The following is a 25951-nucleotide window of genomic DNA, read 5'->3' as shown; positions in this document are numbered from 1 at the left end:
TTTTTAAGAAAAATTATCAACGCTACCCTTTTAGTTATCCCGTTATTTCAATGCAACCTCATTATGTACCAAAATATCAAATCTAATAAAAAAACTAACGGGGTTAACTGTGTAATACAAATGATTAAACTACCCTCTACACTAAAAATTAAAAACTCAACCCTACTTCCCTTAGATTCGGCTCCTCTCTTTGGAGAGCATTGCTCAATGAGTATCCAATGAGACATCTAACAGTTGGATTGTACCGCACACATCATGGCATATGTCCAATCAACCATCGAGATGTGTGCGACACAACAAAGCCGTTAGATGCCTTATTGGGCACTCATGGGGCGATGCCCTCCAAGGAGAGGAGCCCAATCCAATACAATGAGGATTTTTGGATATTTTTGGTTGGTTTGTATCTGGGTAGATTTTGCTTAGCTCAATTTGCTGGTCTGTGTTTCCGCCGTCGGAAGCTGGAAATGTCTCAGGCGGCTTTGGTGTTGGGCACTGCGACCACCGGCAGCGTCTTTGCCACATGTGTGGCGCGTGGGAGGAAGGCCAAGCACAAGGCTCCTCCGACCAAGGGAAACGATGCGCGGCTCAGTGTCAACGTAGGCTTTGGGACAGACCGAAAGGATCCATTGTGGCGGTGCGCACAGGGATGCGGCGCTTGCTGCAAGCTTCAAAAAGGCCCCTCCTTCGCCTCACCCGAAGAGATCTTCCATGACCCTTCTGATATTCAGGTTTCACCTAATCAGCTTTCCTATATCTCACATTTTATATAATTTTAGTCCCATTCCTTGATGCGTTAGTTCTGTGACTTCTGTCGTATGTTTTAAGAAATGCGAACTTCTGATTACAAGATATAAAAACTTTAATTAGAATTTGAAGACTATAAACTTGTAGCTTAGCTCAAAATCAACCAAGCATCTGAGTTTCTAGTTACTTGTTTGAGCTTGATAAGAGACCTGATTTAAGTTGGATCTCACCAAAGCTCAATGATGCGACCTGATTTTATGGGTTTGCATTACTTAAGAATCCAACCCAGTTTTCAAGCTCTAAAGTCCTCAAGCCATCAATGCCACTCTATTTTTGGTCTAAATCATGAAATGGATATGGGTCTCATTTGCAACTAATTGGAGAGCTAGTTAGATATACTTTTTAAGAACAAGGGGTGGCATTGTGTTTCTGATTCAATTCAAGTTTCGGAGCACTCAAGTCTTCAAATCATGCAGAGAAACAGAGTCACCTGTGGAATCAACTGTGTATAACTACAAATCTGTTCTCTGGTAAATACCTGCAATTATTTGATCTCAGTTCTCTATTGTATTTCAGCTTTATAGGAGCATGATAGGTCCGGATGGATGGTGCATACACTTCGAGAAAACTACTCGTACATGCTCCATTTACTCTGGTGATTGCTGGTCACTATTTAATCTTTTAGTTTACTTCAACAATTTTCATTGGCGAATTGAATCTTCTAAGAAAGATGTTATACTGAGTCTGTTATTGCAGAACGTCCATATTTTTGCCGTGTAGAACCACAAATATTCCGAGAGTTATATGGGATTGATGATAAGAAATTTAACAAGGAGGCTTGCAGGTCCTTCTTGTACTCCTACTGGACTTTTTCATTTATGCATCAATGGAGTACCTCCCTCTTATGATTCTTATCTCTTCCTGCCTTATTTTTTGCTTACCATTTGTCTTGCTGCAGCTGCTGTAGGGATACCATTAAAGCAATTTACGGTGCTCATTCAGAAGAGCTGGATAATTTCCATCGTACTATAAAGAACCAGGACTGTTCTTAGATTGTTGAAGTGAGCTATATGGTATATCCTGCACATCAGCATGGAAACACTGGAAACATCTTTGAGCCTTCTTTTGCCAGACAATTTTCTTACTAATAGGTAATTGCCCTGGTGCCTTTATACTATATCTTGGATTGTTGTTACTGTCATGAAGACTGGTAAGATAAAGAAAAAAACACGGAGGATGGGGGGAGAAGGAGAGAAGGGAAAGAGGTTTGTTGGGGGGGGGGGGGAGAGAAGATATCCAATCAGTGGAGGATGTATGCTTTGGCCATTGAAACTGGTGTAATCCTTCATGTATATGACTCTCTCTTCTCCTTGTTAAGTTCTTCAAAAAGTATTGACTTTTCAAACAACTTTTTAAGAATTTTATTGATACACAGGTGTAATTGAATTTGGCTAACCAGGGATTCTTGTCAAGCTGGGTTTACTCATACAAAAGAATTATGTCCAGTCTATATGAATTATGGTGTTGTAGGGACAGCTTAGGAAGCCAAGGCTCGAGGAATCCGGGAAGAATCACAAGAGAATTATCTATGGAATGTCAAAACCTAGAAGTTTGGACTGACTTGTTGGAAATAGTCAATTGGATCTCTCATCCTGAAGATCACATCAGGCCGGGGCAGCTGTTTTCTTTACTTTTAGACATTCAAACACTTTTGAAATCTGCTACTGAGGGATGTATTGAGAAAGTAGATAGACATCTGATTTCGGTTGCTCATGACTTAGCAAACATAGCTAGAACTAGTCATAACCAGGGTATCTTTACAGACGATGTTCTTAATCTTCTTTGCTAGATTTTTAATGCAGTTCAATTTTACCCTAAAAAACAAAGAATTATCTCCAATACATTATACCTATGAAATTTCACCCATCCGAAATTCTGTGCTAGTTTTATATAACCAACGGAATAATAAGAATGAATTAGTATAAATAAAGGTATATTGTTGACACTTAGTTCTACAGTAACATTTGAAACAACAGGTTTAACCCAACAAGTAAAAACTTGTGCAATCAGTATTCCAACTCTTCATCTTTTGGTAGCTCAGCATAATCTCCGATCACTTCTAGGAGTGAGTCAACATCCTCCCGAACTCCTTCAACCTTATTGTCAGCTTCTCCACTTTGCTCTGTTTTTTTTTATCACTCATTTCTGCCTCTCGCCTTGGTGGGCTTCTTTCCTTGGCTCAACCTTCATAGCCTCAATGTCTAGGATTGGTTCTCCTGTCCTCAATGCATTTATTTCTGATTCCATGTGGAAGTTGGCCTGTTCAAGACTGTTGTAAGCATCTGAGAGGGTCTTTAGATCAGATTCCAGCTTACCAACTAGGTTGCTATATGCGGATGCATCAAGTTTGATCTTATCTTTTTCTAATTTGAGCATCTCAACCTGTTGCATTGCTTCTTGAATATCTCTGCGGAGGGTCTCAGACTGGAACCCTCCTTTTCTGGCCTCCACCTGAAGCCTGCCGATCAGACCTGCAACATTGTCTCCACCAGTCTTTGTCAACTCCTTGGCCAAAGTTGCATTCCGACTAAGGAGATCCTTACAAACCATGCCCATACAATTCAGAAATATGATATTTACACGCAAACATGATAAAGAAAGCATAAAAAGCCTAGTTTCATTCCAGAAGCAGATAATGGCGCTTGAGATTTCTTAGAAGGCAAGAAAACCAACAGCCAAGTTACAGATGGTACTTGCATCTCAAGACGGATTGAGCTCCTCTCCATGGAGCCTAGCACGCCCTGGGAGCATCCCGTCGTTGGGCTGTCCCCTGAATAAGATGCAAATTAGAAACAACAGTGGGTAGCCAAGGAGTCGCAATTTGGAACCTTAACTGTAAATTGAGAAGCAAATGGCACACATACCATATAATATATATGAAGAGGGGGCACTTCATTGTAGAACCCTAACATGATGCAGAAAAGCAAAGGAAAAATACAAACACAATCACACAATGCGCACAAGGATTTACGTGGTTCGGCAAGATTGCCTGCGTCCACGGTGAGATGAGATCCGTTTCATTATCAATGGAGAATAGAGTTACTATCGCTCATTCCTCACACCTCTCTCAGATTTTTGTTACAACGAAAGAACTCTCGCTACATATTTATAGCAAAATCCTATATAGGAGATTTACTAAAATACCCACAGAGGCTCCACACAGCAGTCCATCATCAGAAGTCAAGACACCAAAACCTCAACATTCATGTCACAAAATTGTAAGATAGGAAGACTTAACCAGCAACTAAGTAGAAGACCAAATAAAGTTCAGAAGAAAACTCAGATCAGACCAAGTATTTGGCGATTGTCTAGCATTTCCTAGGCATCGACTTAAAGAAGCGAATGACTAAATACATCTAAATCATCAAGAGGTTAAAGGATCATAACAACTAAAGTAGACCTGCTATGCTTGCTCCCCAGTAACGCACAGAGAGAGAGAGAGAGAGAGAGAGAGAGAGAGAGAGAGAGAGAGGGGGGGGGAGCCTTGTAAGAAAAAAAGAACGTCCGAGTGCACAAGGCTCCCACTGCTGCAGGATCTGGGAGGGGCAAATGCATGCAGCCTTACCCTGCTACACGGAGAGGCTGGTTCCATGTTTCGAACCCGTAAGTTGATGGTTGCAATAGCACAACTTCCACTTTCATTCAATTCGTTTTCTACAAACTGGAAGAGACAACCTTGTAACTAGATACCGAATCCATTTTTCTTCGTAGTGGAGCACCTGAATCCGTCACTGAACAGAGATTGAAATAAGGAATATGCAGCAGAACTCCTCAGAACTACCAATTTCAACTCGATGCAGCAATCAGTCTGGTCCAAAAAATTAATTGAATGAAAGTGAGTGATAAATCATAATCTAAGCTTGAAAAATTAGCGAGGGGAAGGGATGAAATCACAGAACGAGAGTCTTTGAATACACCAGAGTTTAAAATTATAACAGGAGCTCATAACTGAAAAAATGGAAGCTCATGGACATGCCGAAAGAGAGTCTTTGAAGTTTGAGGAGAAGATCAATCTATTGAGAATATTCATAAACATATGTCATTTATGTCATGTTAACAAAGCTGATTTAGGGCAGTGCAAGCACAATATTCCTTATGCATGATCAGAATAATATACATGCATTGTGGGTCTTCCATCCATAAATGGGTGAGCCCGTTTTATCTTGCGGCGCTCCGTAGTTCATAGAATAGTGGAATTCGGATTCTATTAATCATAGGAATTCTCTCAAGTAATTATGGTTAAATCTGAAGCTCAAGTAAATCACAATCTCAAATAATTTATTATTGACGCTAAACTGACTGGAGTTTTAAACATCGAGCATCCAAAACTACAGTCATATGACTCACAAACATTCAACTTGAAACTGAGATACAACCGTACAACAAAAACATGTATTATCAAATTGCAACATAAGAACATCACTCAAACTTCTCAAAATATCTTTCCTTGATTTTTTTCCCCTAAAAAATATGTACAAGCAACAGTTGCTAATTCATTTTACATGGCCAACTACAAAAAATTGCAAGGAGATGCTTACAGAATTATCTCTTTTTCTTACTTGGTTACTTTCTTCTAATTCATGAAAATTCAAATTAACAGATTTACAACTAGGGTATTCACTGCTCACAACATAAAAACATCTCTCATCTGCTAAAAACACATTTTCCCCCTTTTGTATATTCCAAAAAATATACATGTGGGCAAGTGTGGATTCAAATAATATGGCACAAAGTAAGCATCTTCATAACACTTGTCCGAGACCAAATTCATCTTCAATGACATCAACAACTTCAAATAACTTTTCGGAACCGTGCATGATCCTGCTCCCTCTTCCTCCACGGCCAATATATATAAGCAGCTACCACTCCAAGAATTGATACAGTTGGAACCGTTGCACTGATTAGAATAATCAAGCGAGCATCCATTTCCTTTCCTGTATTTGCTAAATTATTTGAGCCAGATGCATGATCAGAACCTGCAATCATGATAAGCACAGAAACATAACGATGGTTCAGATTATGTAGGCAATTGAAGAACACAAGCATACAATTTATTCTCACATGCCTGTGTTTTAGCACATACACAAACCCCACCCACGTATAGATTGATCCAACCATTTGATTTATGGACCAACTATTGGATTAGTGGCATACTGGCATCTGCCACAGTTAAAAAGAATCATGATATCCAAAGATTTTTTATCCCAAACTTTTTTCACCACTCATATTTTTCTTTTGAGGAATTTTGAATGTTCTTATCATAAACGACTAAGTGAAAACAAGATTTTCAGGTCCACCCTATCCACAGATGTGATCCACTAACTTGATGGTCTAAATTGCAGCTTGAAGAATGGAGATCTGTATATCTAGAAACAAATTGACATGTAGAACCACTTACCGTTTTCAACGTATGCACATTGAGGGCAAAAAAATGTAGCATTGAATTCCTTGTCCTTGAAACGCACATAATTCCTAATAGGATCTATGAAATCAGAAGAACAAAACTCCCACTCATCAAATACATCTTCTGATTTCAGGGTGCCCATCTCATACAACCCACACCGTTTACATTTCTTATTGGGAAGCTCTGTCAGAGGCTGCAAACACAGAACAATCATTTTTCAGCTATATGGAATAAAGTAATTAACTTATGCAAAATGTCATAAATACTTGAGTGATGATCAATGTAATAGATGCACTTAATATGAAAGAAAGTAACTTTTGAAAGTATCTTATTTCCAACAAAACAGAGACCACACTGAAAATTAGGAAGCTTATTTTGAAGTGACAATGGGATATTTTGGATTCTTATATGGCAACTTTAAGAAAATTAAAAAAACATCAATATTCCTTTAGCATATTTTAAAGGTTCTGAGATATATTCCTGAAATAATCAAGCCCCAGAGTGCAATATCATAAGATTATATTTAACAACATAGTTGAAGTGCATGAAATTTAGAGAGAGCAAGAAGGATTCTCCATATGGTCTTTAGTGACCTAGAAAAAGCTTATGACAGAGTCCCTAGAGATTTAATCTGGCATGTGCTAGGGAAGAGAAGTGTTTCAAGTAAATATGTGGACATTATTAAAGATATGTATGATGGCGTAGTGACTAGTGTAAGATCAGTAGGGGATCAAGGTCGTGATTTCCCAATTACAATTGGGTTACATCAAGGATCAGCTTTAAGCCCTTTGTTTGCACTTCTCATGGATGAGTTAACTAGGGACATCCAAGATGAGGTTCCTTGGTGCATGCTCTTTGCTGATGACATTGTTTTGGTGGATGAGACAAAAACAAGAATTAACGCCAACCTGGAGTTATGGAGATCGACCTTGGAATCAAAAGGTTTTAAGATAAGTAGAACAAACGTATGATGTATAACTTTAGTAACTCCAGGACAGATAATGAGGGGCTGAAAATTGATGAGAGAGATTCCACAAAGTGATTATTTTAGGTATCAGGGATAATACATCAGTAAAGAAGGTGACATAGAAGATGATGTTTCACAGAGAATTAAAATAGGATGGATGAAGTGTAGTGGTGATATGTTGGTGTCATCGATAGATTCCTGTAAAGCATAAAGGAAAATTTTATAAGACAGTCATACGACCGACTATGATGTATGGTGCAGAATGTTGGGCAGTTAAAAAACGTCATATAGATAAGCTAAATGTAGCGGAGATGAGGATGTTGAAATGGATATGTGGCAAAACTAGGAAGGATAAAATAAGGAATGATTATATTAGAGTTGATTTGGGTGTTGCCTTGGTGGGAATATTACTAGGAAATCCTGCAGGGCCCAAGACCAGATTGCATGGAGGCTTTATTAGAAGATTCAATTTTGTCTATGTGTGGGAGATTTAAGAGTTCAGTTTTGTTTCTATTTTAGAATTATTCTCTTAGATATTTTGTGGTTACCTATTAAGCAACCTTAGCTCAATTTAGTTTCTAATTTCAAATATAGAAAGTAGGCTCAAGTTTCTATTTTCAGTTTGTTTCCTTTTCTTGAAAGTTTATAATTTTCTCTTACTTGTAAGGCAAGCAATAGCTGCCCATAAATATGTATGAGCTCTTAAGAGCCCCCTACCAATTTATGATGATGAATAGACTATTGCTTTACGCAACTTTGTGTCCTGGTGAGAGGATGAAGGGCTGAGAGGGCCGAAACCCTATCCCCCTTCTATCTTCTTCTTCTACTTCCAGTCGATCCCCTGCTGCTACTGTTGCTGTGAGAGAGCAAACGACTGCTGCTGCTACATCTGTGAAGGCCTGATTGCAACCTTGATCAACAACCAACACTGCTGCTGTCGATTACATCATCAACTGAGGGCCTACAGCTCCTGCGACTCAGTTTCCTCCATCAGAACCTGCTGCAACTTCGAGACTCCAGAACCCAGCAACCTGTGACCCTTTTGTGATCATATTCAGGGCATCTCGAGGGCACATCCTACTCTTCATTCGACTGTGCTTTGTTTCCCCAACTGCTGGCCAGATTGATATCTCCAATAACCTTCTATTTTGAAGGCTGGTTTCTAATATCAAGCCCTCTTTACATCTCAACATTTGGCCACCAGAATTGGCTGATTTTTGGAGCATAAGATCCATTCAACACCACCTCCAGTTGATCCAAGTTTGGTGAAGTTCTGCTGGCTCGTTTGGTTCTTATTCTCTAAGTTACTAATTCTGGTTTTGCTGCTATTTTGATGTTGTGCCTCATCAATCCTACTGTTGAGTGATTCTTACTTAAACCTCTTCTACATTATACTCCGATTCAAGATAAGCTTCGAGAATATCGTCTGAGGTGGGGAATGGCCATTTTCAACGGAGGCCTCCGGAAGTTCGGATGCTACAGTTCGGAGTGACTTAGTTTTGATTGAATGTACTAAAAGAGCTAGGGGCAGGCCTAAAATGACCCTAGGAGAAGTGGTGAGGAAAGACATGCATAGCTTAGGCCTTGTTTCAAGTATGACCTCAAATAGAGCTGATTGGAGGGTGAAGATCCATGAAGCCGTCCCCGTTTAGTTGGAATAATGCTGAGTTGCTGTTGTTTATTGTCATTCTATTCTTTCTCTAACTACTTTTTATTAATCTTTTGTCTTTGCAAAGATCCATGTAGCCAACCCCATTTAGTTGGGATAAGGCTGAGTTGTTGTTGTTGTCGTTGAAGTATATGAAAATTTTCCTACAAACAGTAGTTGTAAGCCAGAGATATCACAAACTGAAAGTAGTGATCTTTCAAAAAGCAGGCACACTCCCCAGAATAGAAGGGAGCAGGGCACCCTATTTAATGGCTGTTACAAATGTTGTAACTTGTAATAGGGACTTTTAGATTATAAATAAATGTTGGAATGGAGTAGGGTAAACATCCCTATCGATCACCCTTCTCTGTTTTCTCTATCCTTTTTTCTTCTCTCTCTCTCTTGTTGATATCGGATTTCTATTTGGGTGTGTTCCAGTTTAGTCACAAGATTATTAAAAACAGGAGTTCTACTTCTACCAATGCCAAACTCTGCCTGTGTTTCTGGACCACCAATACCAGGCCACACAAACAAGATTTTGAACATGAACCCCAAAAAATCCACTGATTCAATTTTATGCCAGGGCATTCCCATGGTGAGATGCTGCGTTACCACCTGGCCGAAGTGAAAAAATAGACAAGGGTTAGATAGGCTGTCTTGAAGAAGTGATATACTGCATTGGATCCCAATTGTAGTGAAAAGTAGGCATGGGTTCTTACACCATGAATGAAGTGCTAAAGAAGGAAGTTTCTACACAATGGGTAACTCACCAACTCTCATCCCACTCTGCATGCTATAAATGCACATATTTCAATAATAATTACTCTTCTTATCAGAAGAAATGCAAGATGAGGATACACAGCACACATCATGTTCGCTAGAAACTGTTCTCTTACAGTACTGTCAGATATGAATTACAACTTTCACATAATATTTTTCTGCATATAAAGATCAGAGATATGGATTACAACTTTCATTTAATATTTTTCTGCATATAATGATCAGAGAGTTTAAGTATATGGCTCCAGAAGAACAGTAAAAGTATAATAAGCCATGTAAAATAGTTTATCCAAAGATCTTTCTGAGTTAACTAACAACTGTTAAAGTATTAGACCATTAGTTCGAAATAACTATGAACCTGCCAAGATTCTTCACCCCTAAAAGTATATACAACATGTGCTTCCTTCACGTCTGGCAAAATTATCCTTTCTTCTCCTTTACAATGAAAATAAACTGTAGCTTTGGCATTAAACCATTCATGGGTATTAAAAATCTGAATGGACTTGAGTGTAACAAGTCTTGAAGGGAAAACTCCTGCAAAAGAGAGAACAAAAAATATTCAGGCTATATAGAATGATAACTAATGCCACCAAACACTGAAATTGGTGCATTACCTCTAAGGCTCTTGCCTCTTAGAATAAAAATAGTTTGGTAGAGGAAAATTATGTTGGCTGATTTCCTCATTGCAAAATGATAACAGATAAAACAGGTTGGGCCAGTTGGCTGATTCCCGATTTTCCGAGCACATCAGACATGCATGGCTAAAGGGGAGCAGCTTTTGCACATTAGCTGAATTATGTCGAAGTACTGAGGTTCTTAGTTGCAACAACAATCTGCCCCCAAAATCCCTTTTTTGTTTTAGGGAGATCTTTCCAATAACCTTGTTAGCTGATGCCTAATGGATTATTAATTCAGTCATTAAAGCTAGGAACTGCCAAAAATTTTAGAATTATGATAAAAGGTTTTGAAGAAGAAGAAGAAAAAGAGGAAGAACGTGTTCCCTTCATCCTTAATTGATATTATTTCTAAAGAGCGCAATCATAAAAATGAAGTTTTAACCTGTTCATTTGTTCTCCATAGGGGCACAAATGGCATCGTGGAACCAATGTCACATGGGTTTGGGTACAGGAAATAGAATACGGGACTGTGTCGAGGAGTCATAGATTTATCACCAAATTAGGCTTCTTTGCTAAGGAATAAGTCTAGGGTTGGGTTATATACATGTTGGGCCTTTGATCCCATGGGGTTTCTATGTAATAGGCCACTTTTATGGGCCTAAAATATGGGTAATTAGGTTGCATACAGGATTCCTTAGTTTTATTTTTTATGTAATTAGTGGTCATGTGATCACTTAAGTGATCATGTGACTTGGTTAAGTGGTCATGTGACAACTTAAGTGGTCATGTGCCTATTTAAGTTGGGCTGGATTAGGACTCTATAAATCCAGCCATGTTTTGAGTCTATTTCTTTTGTTATTTCACTTTCCTAGTCAATTTAGATTACCTAAGGAAGCGTTTGATTGCGTAAATCAACAGAACGTTATTCACTTGGATCGCAATTCTAACAAAATTAAACTGTTTGGTTGCCTAATCCCATTGGATGACCAGAATTACATAATTCCAATTTTATAACTAAACACAATCCATATCTGAGTTCACCTTTATAGGTAAACTCAGATATGGATGATGATTCAAAGCCTAAACATAAATAGCATGGTCCATATTTGAGTTTACCCTAATTCGAAAATCACAAGCACTCGAATCATATTTTCAAAGAAAGCGAAAAGCTCTCGACTATCTCGGCGCACGAAAAACACGAAGAAAACCTGCAAGATGAAGAAGGTGCTTGGCTGCTTGCGTCTTCTCTGTCTCTCTATCTCCTGCTCTATCTGATCTCTCTCCCTCTCTCTACATTAATTTGGTGAGCAGTATTCTCTATCCCTCTATCTCTCTCGTTATCTGGTCTCTCTCCCTCTCTCTACGATTTAGGGTTTTTGGTTTTTAGGTTTTAAATTTTTGGATTGCAGGGATTTTTGGAACAGAGATACTTGGGTATAGGGCTTTGTCAAGTTTTGGATTGTAGGTATGCTCGGTGGTCTCTCTCTGGCTCTTCATTCTTCTCTTTTCTATTTCCTTTTTTTTTTTTTTGCTTCTCTGTTTCCTGGTTGCTGGTTAAAGAGGATGGATAATCTGAAGTTCTCAACTGTAGTTTGGTAAGAGAGTGAGACAAAATGTAGAAGAGCAATCAGGGCAGAAATCCACCTGCCGGGGTTTGAAAAGCCAAGACATCTCTGGATTTTTCTTTTCCAGCTCTTCTTTTTTTTGGATATTGGTTTGATCTTATAATAGTGGAGTTCATCCACTCTCTGTTTCAAATGCCCAAATCTGTGCCTGCTCGTGTTTCGTTTTATTGTTCTGTTTTCTTTTTCAAAATATAATTCTTGTTTGGTATCTAACTTGTCTAAATCGAGATGGTTTTGAGTTGTTTCTTCTTTCTTAGACAATAATATGTTTGTGATGGAATTTCAGATTAATGATTTACAGTTTTGGTGAGGATTGTCTCTGAGAATATCTGAATTGACTGATTCTTTTTGTCTTTTCCTGTGTAATTTGCACTTCTTATGATTCCCGATTATAATGAGCCTAGTGTTTTAAAACAGTCAAACCATTGTAGAATTTGGGTAGAATGTGGCAAAAATTTGGTCATGTCTTCCGATACAAATCTTTGACAGCCTCTACGCAGGCTAATGGGTCAACTTTCTAAACTCTTCAATACCAGTCTCTATTAACCTCCTTTAATGTAGCTCTCCTTTGTAGAACCACTGTTTATCTATAGTGTTTGGTTATTATCTACATTTTGTGATTTTCTAGCTAAAACTTTTTGAAATAATGATTAAACCATCACTACTAAGCTTCAAAACTTCTACTTTTTCATTGTTGGTAGTTTCTGGACCATTTTCAACATCAAATGCCTATGCATTCTGGTTTGGTGTATTGTGTGTGCGTGTGTGGGTTGAGCCTTACAAAGAAATCAAGTTAACCTAGGTTCTGCAAACCTTCTCTTTGGTGACAACATTGGCCTTAAACCTCTGCAAGAACCTATAGTGATATCTGCCTAGAAAATAAAATGTAACTTGAATATTTAATCTGAATCTAACAACACTAATAAATATCAATTAAAGAACAAAGAAACCTTGTTATCACTTTTTTTTTTCATTTGAAAGGGGGGGGGGGGGGAGTAAGCTTATATGCTATAACATTGAAATTTTAGAGAGTCAAATATGTGACATGTAGAAAAACCACATCCATATCCATATTACTGAACTCACCTGGGCCTGCCATATCAATGGTGGATCAATTTAGGATCAATTCATAGACCAATTGATATACCTTTGCAAGCTTAAGATAAGTAGAAAGTGCAAGAATACCTTTAACATCCTTTTGCTGGTCTGACTCTGGCCTTGTAGGCCCAAGATGAAAAATGTTCAAACAATTTCATGGATGATTAGGTGGGCCCTGAGGCATGACAACTTGACAAGTGGCCATGATTAGGCTTCCTAGTGACGTGTGTGCTTACTCACAAACCTTTTTGGGCTTAATGTGAGCCTGTGAGGTTATATAAACAAACAAAAAACATTAAAAATTAGATGGTGATGCCAAACACACCCACTACTCGTAAATGGAGAGTGAGTTGGCCGACATTGACTTTGTATTTTCAACTTCTTTTCTTACTCAAAGACTTTAACTGGTTATAATTAAGTGCTTGGCTGGTCCTGAAGGATAAGGACCAGCTTCTGATGCCTTAAACCACTTGGCCTGTGGGCCATCTGAGAGACTTATTAGATTGTTTGCTTTACTTCTTACGCTTTTCTGCAAGTTGTAGGCTTTGTACTGGCCTTGGGCTCCATCCCCTTCTTTGTCTTTTAATAAGTTTCTCTTCTTAAAAGGGAAATCTGAACTTAGTTTAATCTGGTCCATGTGCTCAATTTCAAGCTATGGTTCTTGTTTGTGAGATTGTTTTTAGTTCCTCAAGCTATGGTAGTTTGATGGGCATCAAGGTTTTGGAGCCATTGACTCCATGTTTGGTGCTCCAACTGCCACAGATCATGCTTCACACTTTGAACACTGAATAAGAATATTGACTGCTGAGATCCTAAGTGAGAAAAAATGTCACATATCATTCAACATTCATCAGTTTTAGCAAAGTAATATGTAATTTGGATTTCTACATACTCCAGCAAGCTCTATTGCTGACAAATCAGTTCACACCGCTCGCTATCCATTGCTGATTGTTATGTTGTAGTAGATGAACTTGCACTGGCATGATTGTAGCATGGTTATAGCATGGTAATGTAGGACCCTATGGATATTTCTGCTGTTCTTCTTTATATTTATTTATAAACTTGATGGATATGAGGCATATTCTGATTTTCTTTTAAGGTAAAAGCCTAATTCATTAAGGACAAAGAGCAGGCCCAGGCCAAGGCCAATTACATCATCTCTCACAAGGAAGATGAGAATGTGGGGGAGAAGGTGCCTCTTAGTGCAGAACCAAATAGAAAATTAAATTAAATAAAAAGAATGATCAGGAGAAGGTGATGGTATTGAGTATGGCTGGGCAATTAGGTAATAAGGAAGAACAGCAGAAAATAAATGATGTTGGATTTGTGGGTTGGCTTCAAATGTTTTTTTTTTCCGCTTTTATTCAGTTGCTATATGTTTTTGTGACATGGTTTATGTAGGTAGGTGAGTCTTTAGCTCAAAAGGAAGAACACCTGGGTTTGTTCCCAGGAGATGATGGTTCGACTCCATCACGACTCTCATGTAGCAGTAGCATCTTATTTAATTTCTTATCTTGAAGTGAACTGATTTACCCATCAGAATAGGGTGAGGCTTGGGGGAATTTGAACTGTTGGTTTACTTAAATGAAAGCTATTGAGTCATACTGAGTCATACCCTCTATGTTGTCATACCTGAGCACACACTCACCCCCACCCCTTGCTACCCCTACACCTGAACACAACACTGACACAGTCACCCTCACCCCTTGCTACCCCTACACCTGAGCACACACTCACCCGCACCCCTTACTGCCCCTACACCTAAGCTCACACTCACACATAGCAATGGCATATTAATAATTTTAGGTTATATAAGGTTGAGTGGTAATTGGATTTAATTAATTATTTGAGAACATTAATATGGTAATCATATTTTTTTTGGTTAATGTGTCTTATACTTTTAAATATAAGGTTTAGTAACTGACAGACTTATTAGGGTAACCAAACAGTTATTCAGGTCGATTCAGGGTAAATCCAACTGACAGACTCAGGGTAACCAAACAGTTTTTCCAATAGATTCAGGGTGAATCCAACTGACAGACTCAGGGTAACCAAACAGTTTTTCAGGAAGAATCACGTCACAGAATCATGATAACCAAACAGTTTATTTTCTAGAATTACGATTCAACAGATGGTAACTCAAGTGGATGACCATCCACAATCAGACCACATCCAAAAGATTTACGCAACCAAACGCTTCCTAATAGGTTAAGAATTGAGTTAGGCCTGTCCTTTTTAGCGTAGGAGTCTATTTTGAGTCTTTTATATAAGATTGTAAGGTGGGCAAGTATTGAAAACGAATTTTGATATTAATGAAAAGCTTTTTGCTGTTCTTCTCCATTGAAATTTTTTGTCTTGTGTTTGATCAAGGCTGGTGGGATTGGTGTTTGATCCAATTGACACCTTGCGGTAGGAAGCCCGGGTGGTTCGTTGGTGAGATTGGCGTTTGATCCAATCGACACCTTGCGGTGTGAAGCCCGGGTAATTCTTTTGAAGCTCTCCTTCAAGCTCTAGTTAAAGATTCAATTTTTATTCAAGTTTCTCAATCAAACAAGCTGCTGCCAAGGGAATTCTGCAACAATAGTAAGTTTGATTCATCCCAACCCTAACATCCCCTCCATCTCTGAACATCATTCCCATAACCCAAATTCTGCCCAGACCAAACCAGCCATCAAAATACCACCTTATTTGGATCGAATTTCCCTCTCACACTAAGGAGAACTCAATCCAAACCCCTGCCCTAATTTCCCATCCTAAACCCCAAATTCTCCCATTATTCCCTTTTCAAAAAACCAAAACCCTAACCTAAATTGCTGCAATTCCATTCCAGCTCACTTCCAACCATTAAAACTTAACAAGACCTTCACCGATAGACTCCCCTACATCAACTTGACATAACCCTACATTCAAACCTTAACCCTAATTTGACCAAAATACCCATTTTTGACCTTACCAAACTACCTGTTCAGACGAGATCTTGGTTATTGGCTTCTAGTTGGTCTCCTACCAATCTAGAACTACATTAAAGGGTGGGTAAAAGACTTGGCTAATACTTCACAAATCCCCCAAGGAACTGATTTAAGACTGTAAGTCTAAGCCCCCAAGGGTTCAAAAGGTAATTTGGAGGTTTTATCTGGCTTCAAGTATAATTTTTACACAGAAAATTTTCTGCTCTGCAGAGAGTAGAAAACTTATATGCTCTGACACCTGATTGTGCCACATGGAAGGGTGATTTGGAAATTCTGACCGTTCGATATGTAGAAAATGATAAGGATTTGCCATGTGCCAAATTTCAACTCAAATTCAATCACATGCCCATTTATGTCCATGTATCCTTGTGTTTTTCAGATGTCCATATATTGGCATGCACCCTTGCATAGTCCTGGATTTTTCAAAGCTCTATTTTCCCGAGGACCTAAATGGAGAATGATAAAATGTATATGTAAAAGGAGAAATAAGATTAAGGTCACAAATTGAGGCTTTAGGGCTCCTGCTCGACATAGATGCAACGAGCAGCCTCAATCTCGAAGAGGAAAGATGAATAAGTAGTGATAGCTAATATGATTCTTCTACTACATCTTTTTCTTCTCCTTCGTTTTTCTCCTTCCAGCATCTTGCTCCTTCTTTGTTTTATTTCAGCTTCCCACTTTCTCCCCCTCCCCCTCCAAAAAAAAAAGTCTGCCCCTTCTTCCACTTCTTCTTTGTCTACTACCCATCCTTTTTTCCCAGGAGGAGGATCTGACATGTATCCTGCACCCGTGTCTCTGTCATATTGAGTTCACACGGGTAATATGGGGTGAAGTGAAGGGTCCTTGTAAAATAGCATGGAACCCTGAATTATAGGAGAAAAGGAGGATGTCTTTTTAGGTCCCATCGAGTCCAATGGGCCTCACCAACTAGGACTAAGCCCGAGCTCAAGCCCCAGCCACAAAAACAGTCCATGCCCACTTCACAGGAGTAGGCCATCAGACCAATTGATTGTTTAGCCCATCAACCCAAGCCAAAACCTCTGGGTAGAAATATTTGGTTGCAAAAAGACTACTCACGATAGGGGGAGTATCCCTGTCGTGATTTATGTTTAAGTTGTAGAGTTATATTGTGTTTAATTAGTTCCTTTATTTTAGTAATTGACTTTCTGATGCAGGTGTACTAACTCGGACCGACCCAAACCCGTTTGGGAACCCACACCGAGAACCGGGTCCAAATCTGGGTCTTTAGTCTAGTATGATATTTTAGGACTTTACCTATTTTATATAATTTTTATTTGTTAGGAGATGGCTACGTACAAAGTTAGTAGTTTCCTTAGTCGAGCAAAATTAGTTTTCTTAGTTTCCTAGGCCTGATTTGGTATGATTTCTATTTCAATTTTGGATTGATTTCTTGAAATAGTCAACAAATAGATTTTTGGTCAAAAAATTGAATTTGTTCTGGTTGTATCAATATGAAATATTTCAAGAATAAAAAAAATCCATTTGATAGTTCAAATTCTAAGAATAGATTCTCTATATTTCTTTGGGAAGATGGTGATGGTGGCGGCGGGGTAGTGGTGGTGGTGACGGTGGTGGCAGGGTAGTGGGGGTGGTGGTGGTGGCGGTGGTAGCAGTGGCAGCGGCAGTGGTGGCGGTGGTGGTGATGGCAGGGTAGTGGTGGTGGTGGTGGTAGCGGGGTAGTAGTGGTGGTGGTGGCGGTGGCAATGGTGGGAGTGGGGTGATGGTGGTGGGGGCAATGGTGGGAGTGGGGTGGTGATGGTGAGACCATTAGGAGAAGAAGGATGGTGTTTTATTTTTAACATGAAATTACTACTTTACCCATGAAATTAACCATGTGTTCATTCAAGAGCAAGAGTGCTAAATCAAATGAAATAGAAATTCTGAAACAGCTCCTCAGCTATTTCAGAATTTCTATTTGACTGAAATAAGGTGCAAAAATCAAACCAAACAATTTCAGAAATAGAAATCACCCCCTGAAATTGAAATAGAAATCATACCATCAGGCCCTAGTTGGGTTAATTTCTATTTCTTGTTTGGAGTTTTCTTCATATATTGACTTGTAACCGATGATACAGATTAGATTGAAAAAATGAATTGAGTTGTTTGGTGCACGTGCGAACTCCTTCCCCCCCCCCCCCCGCCTTTTTTCCTATGCAATTCCCTCCCTGCCTACAACTCTGAGACTCTCTCTCTCTTTCTCCTTCTCCCTCTCCTTCACTTCTTCAAGCTGTGTAAGGGCTGGTTGCAGGTTTCTCTGTTGCTACATGATATCAGAGCAACTTTAAATCAGTACTTCACCTTCCATCTCTGGTTTGATAATCATTTAGAGAATTTTTCTTGTGGTTGCAGCAACCTGTGCTGCCATACATGTTATATGAGGCTCTAGTTAATGGTTATATAAAGATAAACTAGAGTCTCCTTGCATATACTACCTACTACTGTATTTCTTTACATCGAGGCATTCATCTACAGCAATCGATTTCGATCATCATAAGAGCTGGTGGTACCCTGTTTTTCTTACTTTTCTAAGCCTCTGATGCTGTGTATTTGGTTTTCTCCCAATTTCTGGCGGTAGAGAAGAAGAGGGAATAAGAGGGATATATAGGTATCTCACCTACTGTAGAGAAGGTCTCCCACCCCTCTCTACCAGTCTCTCACAGCAGCTGAATCACACACAGCAAACCAGTATAAGCTTTCTTTTTTTTTCAAATTCAAATCGTGAGGACTGAAATACAGTCCTTAATTTATTTATAGCTTCCAAAATCCTCTTCTTGCATGGGAGGAAATCCACGTACAAATTGGAAACAAAATAAATTAGAAACTATCCTAAATTGCAATCTAATTCCTAGTTATATCAAAATAGTAACTGGAGCCAAATAAAATCTCTTGTAACTGAAACCTAATTAATACCTAGTAAGTGAAATAGAAACTAAATAAAATCCTAACATTGTCATTAATTAAATAACACAAAATAGAAACTACTAAATATAATATCAAATCTCTTTCTAATCAGCTCCTTATCTTAAGGAAGATACCGAACGCAACTCATGAAAGAAGATGATGTTGTCCTAGGTAGGAGAAGTCCCACTAGGAGCCAGGAGAATGGGTTCACCTAACAAGGCTGGCCGATTGGGACAGCTTGGGCTAAATAGGGCAGAAATTAGGGTTAGGGTTAACTAATGGTAGGAGAAGTCCCACTAGGAGCCAGGAGAATGGGTTCACCTAACAAGGCTGGCCGATTGGGACAGCTTAGGCTAAATAGGGCAGAAATTAGGGTTAGGGTTAACTAATGGTAATGGGGTTTATAGGGTTTTAATATGCAGGTTTTAAGGGTCTTAATGAACTAGGTTTGGTTAGGTTTGAATAAGTTTTTAAATTTCAGAAATTTTAGGTTTAGGGTTTCGGGTTTTGGGAATGAAGGGGGAGATGAGATTTAGGATTTAGAGCTGGAATTTGGGCCGGAGCTTAAGGTCGAATGTTAAGGGCAGTGTAGGGGTGGTTCGGTTGTAATATTGAAGGATTTGGATGGTTGGATAGGTCAAGGTAAGTTTTAGGGTTTTTGGGTTTTAATGGGTAAGAGGGGGATTAGGGTTTAGCTGTTGGAATGGGGGTAGAATGGGGATCGAGTGAAGGAGATGGCCTGCTGGAATTATGGTGTGAAATTGGAACAGATCTGATGGAGGGAAGGGGCTGGACAGGGTACCTAGGGTTTAAAAACAATAGGTTTAAGGGGAATCGATCAGGGTTAGGTTGGAGGAGAAGAAGAAGAAGGAAACTTGCAGGGAATTAAAAAAAATAACTCACTGGTTTGATCTCCTTCAAGGCAACAGCAGCTTGATGTAGCTTGATAGCAGAAAAGGACCTCCCGATCTACAAGATGCAAGGAGTCACCAGAGTCTACCGGCCCTTCCACCTTGATATGACTCATAAGGCCTCCTTGATATTACCCACAAGGAACACTCTCAAAGAGCAAGCAACAGCATTCATGGCAGCAGCATAAAGAAACGATTTTTTTTCAAAACATAATAGGTGGGGGAGCCTCTCCCACGATCTCTTATTAAATAAGAGGCCAAAAGGCCTAATTCCTAAAACTATTACAATTCAAATCTCTCCCTTAAAATCGTGGAGAGGTGGACCTACTTAAAATAACTTAATAACTTAAGAGAAAAAGACTTATCTACCCCTAATGACTTAAGACAACTTAAAACAACTTAAATAAAAGAAGATTCCCTACTAACCAATAGGATATAAGAACCTCTTAGCCAATAGGATCACTTCACTTACATTAGACCAATTGAACCAATTGGATGCAACCAATTTAAACCGGTTCAATTAAAAACACAAAATAAAAACTAAATATAGAGCTGAAATAAACTAAACTAAGGCTCCTACTAAAACCCTAGGCTTAGGGTGGCTTCTTCAATTCGAGGAGGCTAGGGTCTGCATCAGAAGATCTCTTATTGGGCCTAAATCTGACCCACTAAAATGATCCAAAGACTGGCTGATTAGACTGGTTCGATGGTCTGGCAGAACTGGCCTTTTTCCTTTCCTCCCTCGATCTACATCATTCTTTGCCGCATTAGAAGCCATCAGCTTGATTTTTTGATGATTACAAAAATTTGAAATATTTACTAAAAATTATATTATTTCTTTCTTCTTGTGAATCTCATTAAATAGAATGCAAAGGGAACTTCTAATGCAACCTCGCAATAAGTATATGCCATGTTTGAAGAGACCTCAGAAACAACATTGGACTCAAGAAGTGAGCCAAGTATCCGAAGCTATCTCATGATGTGCAGAATGATGGGTTAAAAGATTCAACATTCCTCTTACTTGGCATAAAGATGAGAAGGAAAAATAACAGTTGTACTTCTTCATCTTTAAGAGTTTTAATAATCTTTGAGGCATTTCATATCTAAACAATGTCAAAGGGAAAAGGCTAAGGATTGGGGAATTGAACTATTTAAAGCTTTGAAGAAGGATATTAAGGAAAACACACAAATAAGTTCATGCCACCAATCTTCATAGACAACGCTGGTTTGATAACTGGAGATATCTTTTGAATTTCTGAATCAGAGACATGAACATTTCAATATCCCTACCCTATAAGCTCGACAAGATGTGTAAACTGCTCAAGAAGAAGAAAGGCAGAAAAGATGAGTAACTATCTCAAAAAAGGAGGTGGGGATCCCAGGATAGTACCATAGGTTGGTGCAATGTGCAAGGTATAATTCTCCTTAGTTGCCAACATCAGAGCGAAGACTAAAAATCAAGGATACGATTGCAAGGTCAAGGAAGAACATTTCAGGAAACATTCAAATCCAACCATTAAGGATTTTCTGTTTTAATAGAAAAGAACTTTTATGTGAATATCCAACAAATAGTTTCTTTACCTTGTGTGCACTACTGCTTAATGGCGGTTCTTCTTCCTTCCCCCCCCCCTATTGGCAACAACAACTCCCGTTTTTTGTTCTGTAATCTGCACACGATTTTTGTATGCTGGAGAAATATTCTCCATTTAGAAACTAAAAGCATACAAAACATACCCCTATTTTTGTTTAAAACATCAATCTACTAAAACCGAACTCCCATTTACACCAAACCAAATGTGCAAAGTCTATCAAACAGCTTAGTTTCCTACTGCACTTGTTTATAGCCTGTTTCTTTAAACTGCTCAACTGAAGACTTTCCGATTGATTTTATATAATCTGGACAAGTTTTATGCTCGTGGATGGAACAATTGCTCATTTACAAAACAAAGACCTCCATCTCTCAAAAGTCAAAACTGAACCCAATCTGCACATTTCCACATGCCAAAACCAATGTCCAAACAAATTCTTCTTTGAACAGCGCAATACTTCCTTTTAAAACTTTCCTATCTATCTGCAACATTATACCAAACGGAATCATCTCCAAATGAGAAAATGCTGGGAACCAAAGAATAGCAGCCAACGGCATAAACATTATCCATACACTATTTGGCAACTTAGTGCATCTCACATAAGACCAATTATTAGCTCCAAACTGCTGCAACGAATTTGCAATGTAAAGGGAAATGAGTAACCTCTTCTCTTTCACTTCACCCCTTCCTTTTGAGATGTTGTGAAGCCAAGATTTTCTCAAGTACTAATATCTAGCAAAAGTCATGACTTTCCGTGGAGCTGTTGTAACACACATCCTATATAGGCTAAAACTCTCATTTTCCATCTTTTTCTACATCAATATCTTGGTCCTGCGTATCCATATCTTTCCATCTTCTTTTCCTACATCAATAGCAACTTGTATAGCCATTTCAGAAGAGTAGTGAATTCATCTAGGTCCTTCTCAAGGAGGTGTCTCCAAACAAAACGTGCCAACACCATATTATGATTATTAATCATGAAGCACGGGTCAATTCTAACATCTTCCTCTACCCCCTAGTGCCCTCTTTCTTTTTCCTCCATAATTTCAAAACACCACTGATTACATGCATAAGTAGTATTAAGCAAGAACCAAACTATTTCAACTTATATATATTGGCCTCTTTCTGCTTGCAGAAAATAAATATGCATTTTAGCAATTTCATATCCAAACATCCGAAATTACCAGAAAGCTATTAATTCAGCTCCAATAAATGGCAAGCATCTAAAAAAACAGTATCAAACTACGCCCCAGACCCCTTAGGTAACACCCATAAACAATTACAAATAAAAGCAAGGATACTCCTTCATCCTTCCAAACATCATACTGTCATCCTTGTGACATTCAATTGGTTGAAGCTTTGTGGAGAAATTACTACCTGTCCGCTGCACTCTTCATGCTAAATCCAGATGGACACAAAGCCCTTGGTCCTTGATTTTGGTCAGAACCCCGCGAAACCTTGAGAACATTCTTCTCCTTCAATACACCAAGTTTGAGGGGAATATCAGAACCCCACAATGGCATCAAATATTTTCCTAATAAGGTATCCACAAAATGAGGTGCTAATCAGAACTTAGCTAGTTGCCTACACTTTCTTGTAGACATTCATGTCCCACTGTTTCTCAGTCTTTCCTCATTTTTCATTGCAGTCTCACTTTTAAGTTTTGGTAGCCAACTTCTCAAGTCCATCAATGCCAGTTATACTAACAAATCCATGCGATCGTCTTCCAAACATGATCCGGCAATCAACAAAAGCGCAAGTAGAGAAAAAGAAGGAATACTTTAATCTGGAGTTGATAACAATAGCTACGGAGCAAACACAAAGAGATTGTTTCATGCGCACGCATAGAATGCCCAGCATCTCTTAATACCCTTTATGACTTTATCTGATAGATTCTTGGAACGCGAATACACCCGGGGGACGAAAAGGACAAAGACAATGAGGAAAAAAAAAAAAGACAAACAAAGATTGAAATATATCTGAGCAGAGATCCAGAAACCCTAGTCGAGAAGAAACTTACCAGGAAAGAAGCAAAGGATGAGCAAAGCGAGGAGAAGAAGACCAGGAGCTTTTAAATTCGTCCAAAAGCAAATCGTCATAATGGTTGCTCCTCCTTTGACAGTGATGAGTTATTATTGGTTATTGATCAAATGATGGATTCAAAATCTGCTTTCAACGAGGAAGGAAATCCTGCTTTTTATGCTCCCGGTTGCCGGAGATTTCCTAACTTTAGTCGCAAAAACTAACAACGCTTCCACAATTCTTCTACCTTAAACCCTTGGGAAGGGAAGGGTTTTACAGCGTGGAAGTCCGACACCTACGCGCTTGAACTATCTAAAACTAACAATGCTTCTTGCGTGCAGATCCCCTATGGCACTCTAATGCCGACACTTTTAGATCTAATGGTTTTGGTTACTTAAACACTGAAGAGTTGACTGTGACAGTCGTTTTCTTGGCGTCTGGTGTAACGCTAGTTTGGGTTCATCAGCTTTTTCGTTTGAAGCTGACACTATCCGTGACCTCCTGCTTGTTGGGTGTAGTTTGCAAACTACTCACCTGATGGTTCTCTCTGACTATTGTTTTATGGTGTTATCTAGGGATGTAAACGGATTGGATTCGGTTCGGATAGTACTATATCCGCATCCGTATCCAATTAGCTTTCGGACGGATTTGGATAGTGCTAAACGGATATGGACACAGATATGGATTGAATATTTTATCCGTTTACATGTAAATATATCTTTTCAGATAGCTATAGCCTATCCGTATTCGTATCCGTTTAGCTTTTGGACGGATTTGAATAGTGCTAAACGGATACAGAAACGGATTTTGGCTATTCATTTACATCCCTAATGCTAACCCTTCGATGATTCTTGTCTTCTTTAGACCGGGTCACCTTGGCCGATGTGGATGATGTTTTTTAGTTTTATCTCGTTCTTTTACTTATGTTACTTTTGCTTTAGTTACTCATTCTGTTGTCCATGAAGCCCACCTTTTAGTTACAAGTGCCTCTCGTTTCTTTCTGTCCCGTTTGTAGTGGTTTTCTCCCTCTGCTCATCACATCTTGTAATCCTTTAGTCCAGGATTTTCCCTACGGAACAAAATTTCAGATTCTAATGGGGAAAAAAAAAAAACACGTTTTGTAAATGGGAAAATGATTCTTGTCCGTAACTTGGCTTAAAAAAAAAAAAGGCGATCTTTATTGTCTAATAGAACAAAGACTAATACCTTAATTGAGTCGGTCAAGATCACATCTGTTTATCAAAGTGTTTATTGGCTTGCTCAAGACATCTCTTTTCAACCGAGGAACAAAACAAAATCATTTTGTTCCATTTTTAATCAAATAGTGAAGGATATTCTATTAGTAATGCCAAAAAGGCAGCCATAACTGGGTGGACACCTCTTTAACAGTTTGATCCTGACCATGCTTCTCAGGGTGCTCTTCAACTCATAGAATTGTAGAGTTCGAATTCTAATAAAGCATGAGAATTCTCTCAAGCAAATAGTATTTGATCTGGAGCTCAAGTAAATCACTATCTAAAATCATTAGAAGCTAAACTGACTGGAGTTTCAAATTCAAACCATCCAAAAATATGCTCATCTTATTCACAAACATTACACTTGAAATTCTGAAGTACAAACTGTATAACAAAAACATGTAGTACCCAAAAATTGTAACATAAGAGCATCACTCAATCTTCTCGAAGAACATCTCTCCGCAACTTTTTCTTGAAAATGTGTGTATAAGCAGTAGTTTTTAATTTTAGTTTCGTTTAATTCATGAAAATTCAAATCGACGGAGCTGCAATTAGGGCATTCACTACTCACAACATAAAAGCAATCTCTCATCTTCTATTCACACATTTTTTTGCCTTTTGTGTATATACCCAAAATGTGTTAACAGAGGCAACAGTTATTATCATGTATGCACAACTAACTACAAATATACATGTGGGCAAGAGTGGAGTGAAGTAACATGACACAAGGTAATCATACTCATAGCTCTTGTTTCAGACCAAATTCATCTTCAATGTCATCACCATCTTTATCATCAAAAAAAATTTCATCACCCTCTTCAAACAGCTTTAGGAACCGAGCGTGATCCTGATCCCTCTTCCTCCGCTGCCAATATCTATAAGCAGCTACCATTCCAAGAATAGATACAGTTGAAACTATTGCAATGATTAGAATCACCAAAAGCACATTCATTTTCTTTCCTGCATTTGCTCCATTATGTGAGTCAGATGCATTATCAGAATCTGCAATCATGATAAGCACAGGAAACACGTCAATGGTTCAGACTATATAGGCAATTGAAGTACAAGCATACAATTTTTTCTCGCATGCCCGTGTTTACCACATAACAGATCTGCCTTTTGATTGATCCAACCATTTGATAGATGGACCAACTCTGGGATTAGTGGCAGCTGTCACAGCTAAATGTAATTGTGATATCTAAAGATTTTCTCCCCACTAATCATTTTCTTTTGACGTTCAACATTTTGATTGTTGGCTTTATCATAAAAGACTACGTGAAACAGATCAACAAGATTTACAAGTCCTGGCCAATACATGCATGATCCTATGATCCACTGACTTGACAGTCTAAATTGCCAG

General features: G+C 38.6%; 2 protein-coding genes across 4 annotated transcripts in view; one reads left to right on the top strand and one right to left on the bottom strand.

Annotated features, from left to right (window-relative positions):
• Positions 1 to 388: 388 nt before the first annotated feature.
• On the top strand, positions 389 to 1909 carry LOC122652051. Its single transcript, XM_043845704.1, has 4 exons — positions 389 to 728; positions 1321 to 1399; positions 1501 to 1588; positions 1703 to 1909. Exons 1-4 carry the CDS (start codon positions 465 to 467, stop codon positions 1794 to 1796), a joined length of 525 nt encoding a protein of 174 aa, XP_043701639.1. The 5' UTR covers positions 389 to 464; the 3' UTR covers positions 1797 to 1909.
• A 3273-nt stretch (positions 1910 to 5182) lies between these two features.
• The window catches only part of LOC122651611, a 32185-nt gene continuing 11416 nt past the window's right edge, over positions 5183 to 25951 (bottom strand). Inside the window, exons 1-4 of one of the 3 annotated variants that reach the window (XM_043845067.1) lie at positions 23355 to 23462; positions 9962 to 10137; positions 6203 to 6401; positions 5183 to 5780 (exon numbers count right to left, since the gene is read on the bottom strand). In XM_043845067.1, coding sequence (XP_043701002.1) covers positions 5596 to 5780; positions 6203 to 6401; positions 9962 to 10137; positions 23355 to 23433 — 639 coding nt within the window. In that variant the 5' untranslated portion in view covers positions 23434 to 23462 and the 3' untranslated portion in view covers positions 5183 to 5595. Of the gene's footprint in view, positions 5781 to 6202; positions 6402 to 9961; positions 10138 to 23354; positions 23463 to 25197; positions 25594 to 25951 lie in introns of those variants that run through there. The other 2 variants (XM_043845068.1, XM_043845066.1) reach the window with 2 other exon arrangements.

The sequence above is a fragment of the Telopea speciosissima genome, chromosome 2 (assembly GCF_018873765.1).
Source record: "Telopea speciosissima isolate NSW1024214 ecotype Mountain lineage chromosome 2, Tspe_v1, whole genome shotgun sequence".
Taxonomy (NCBI): Eukaryota; Viridiplantae; Streptophyta; class Magnoliopsida; order Proteales; family Proteaceae; genus Telopea; species Telopea speciosissima.
The sequence above is the reverse complement of the archived record's forward strand: the minus strand, read 5'-3'. Positions and strand labels throughout refer to the sequence as shown.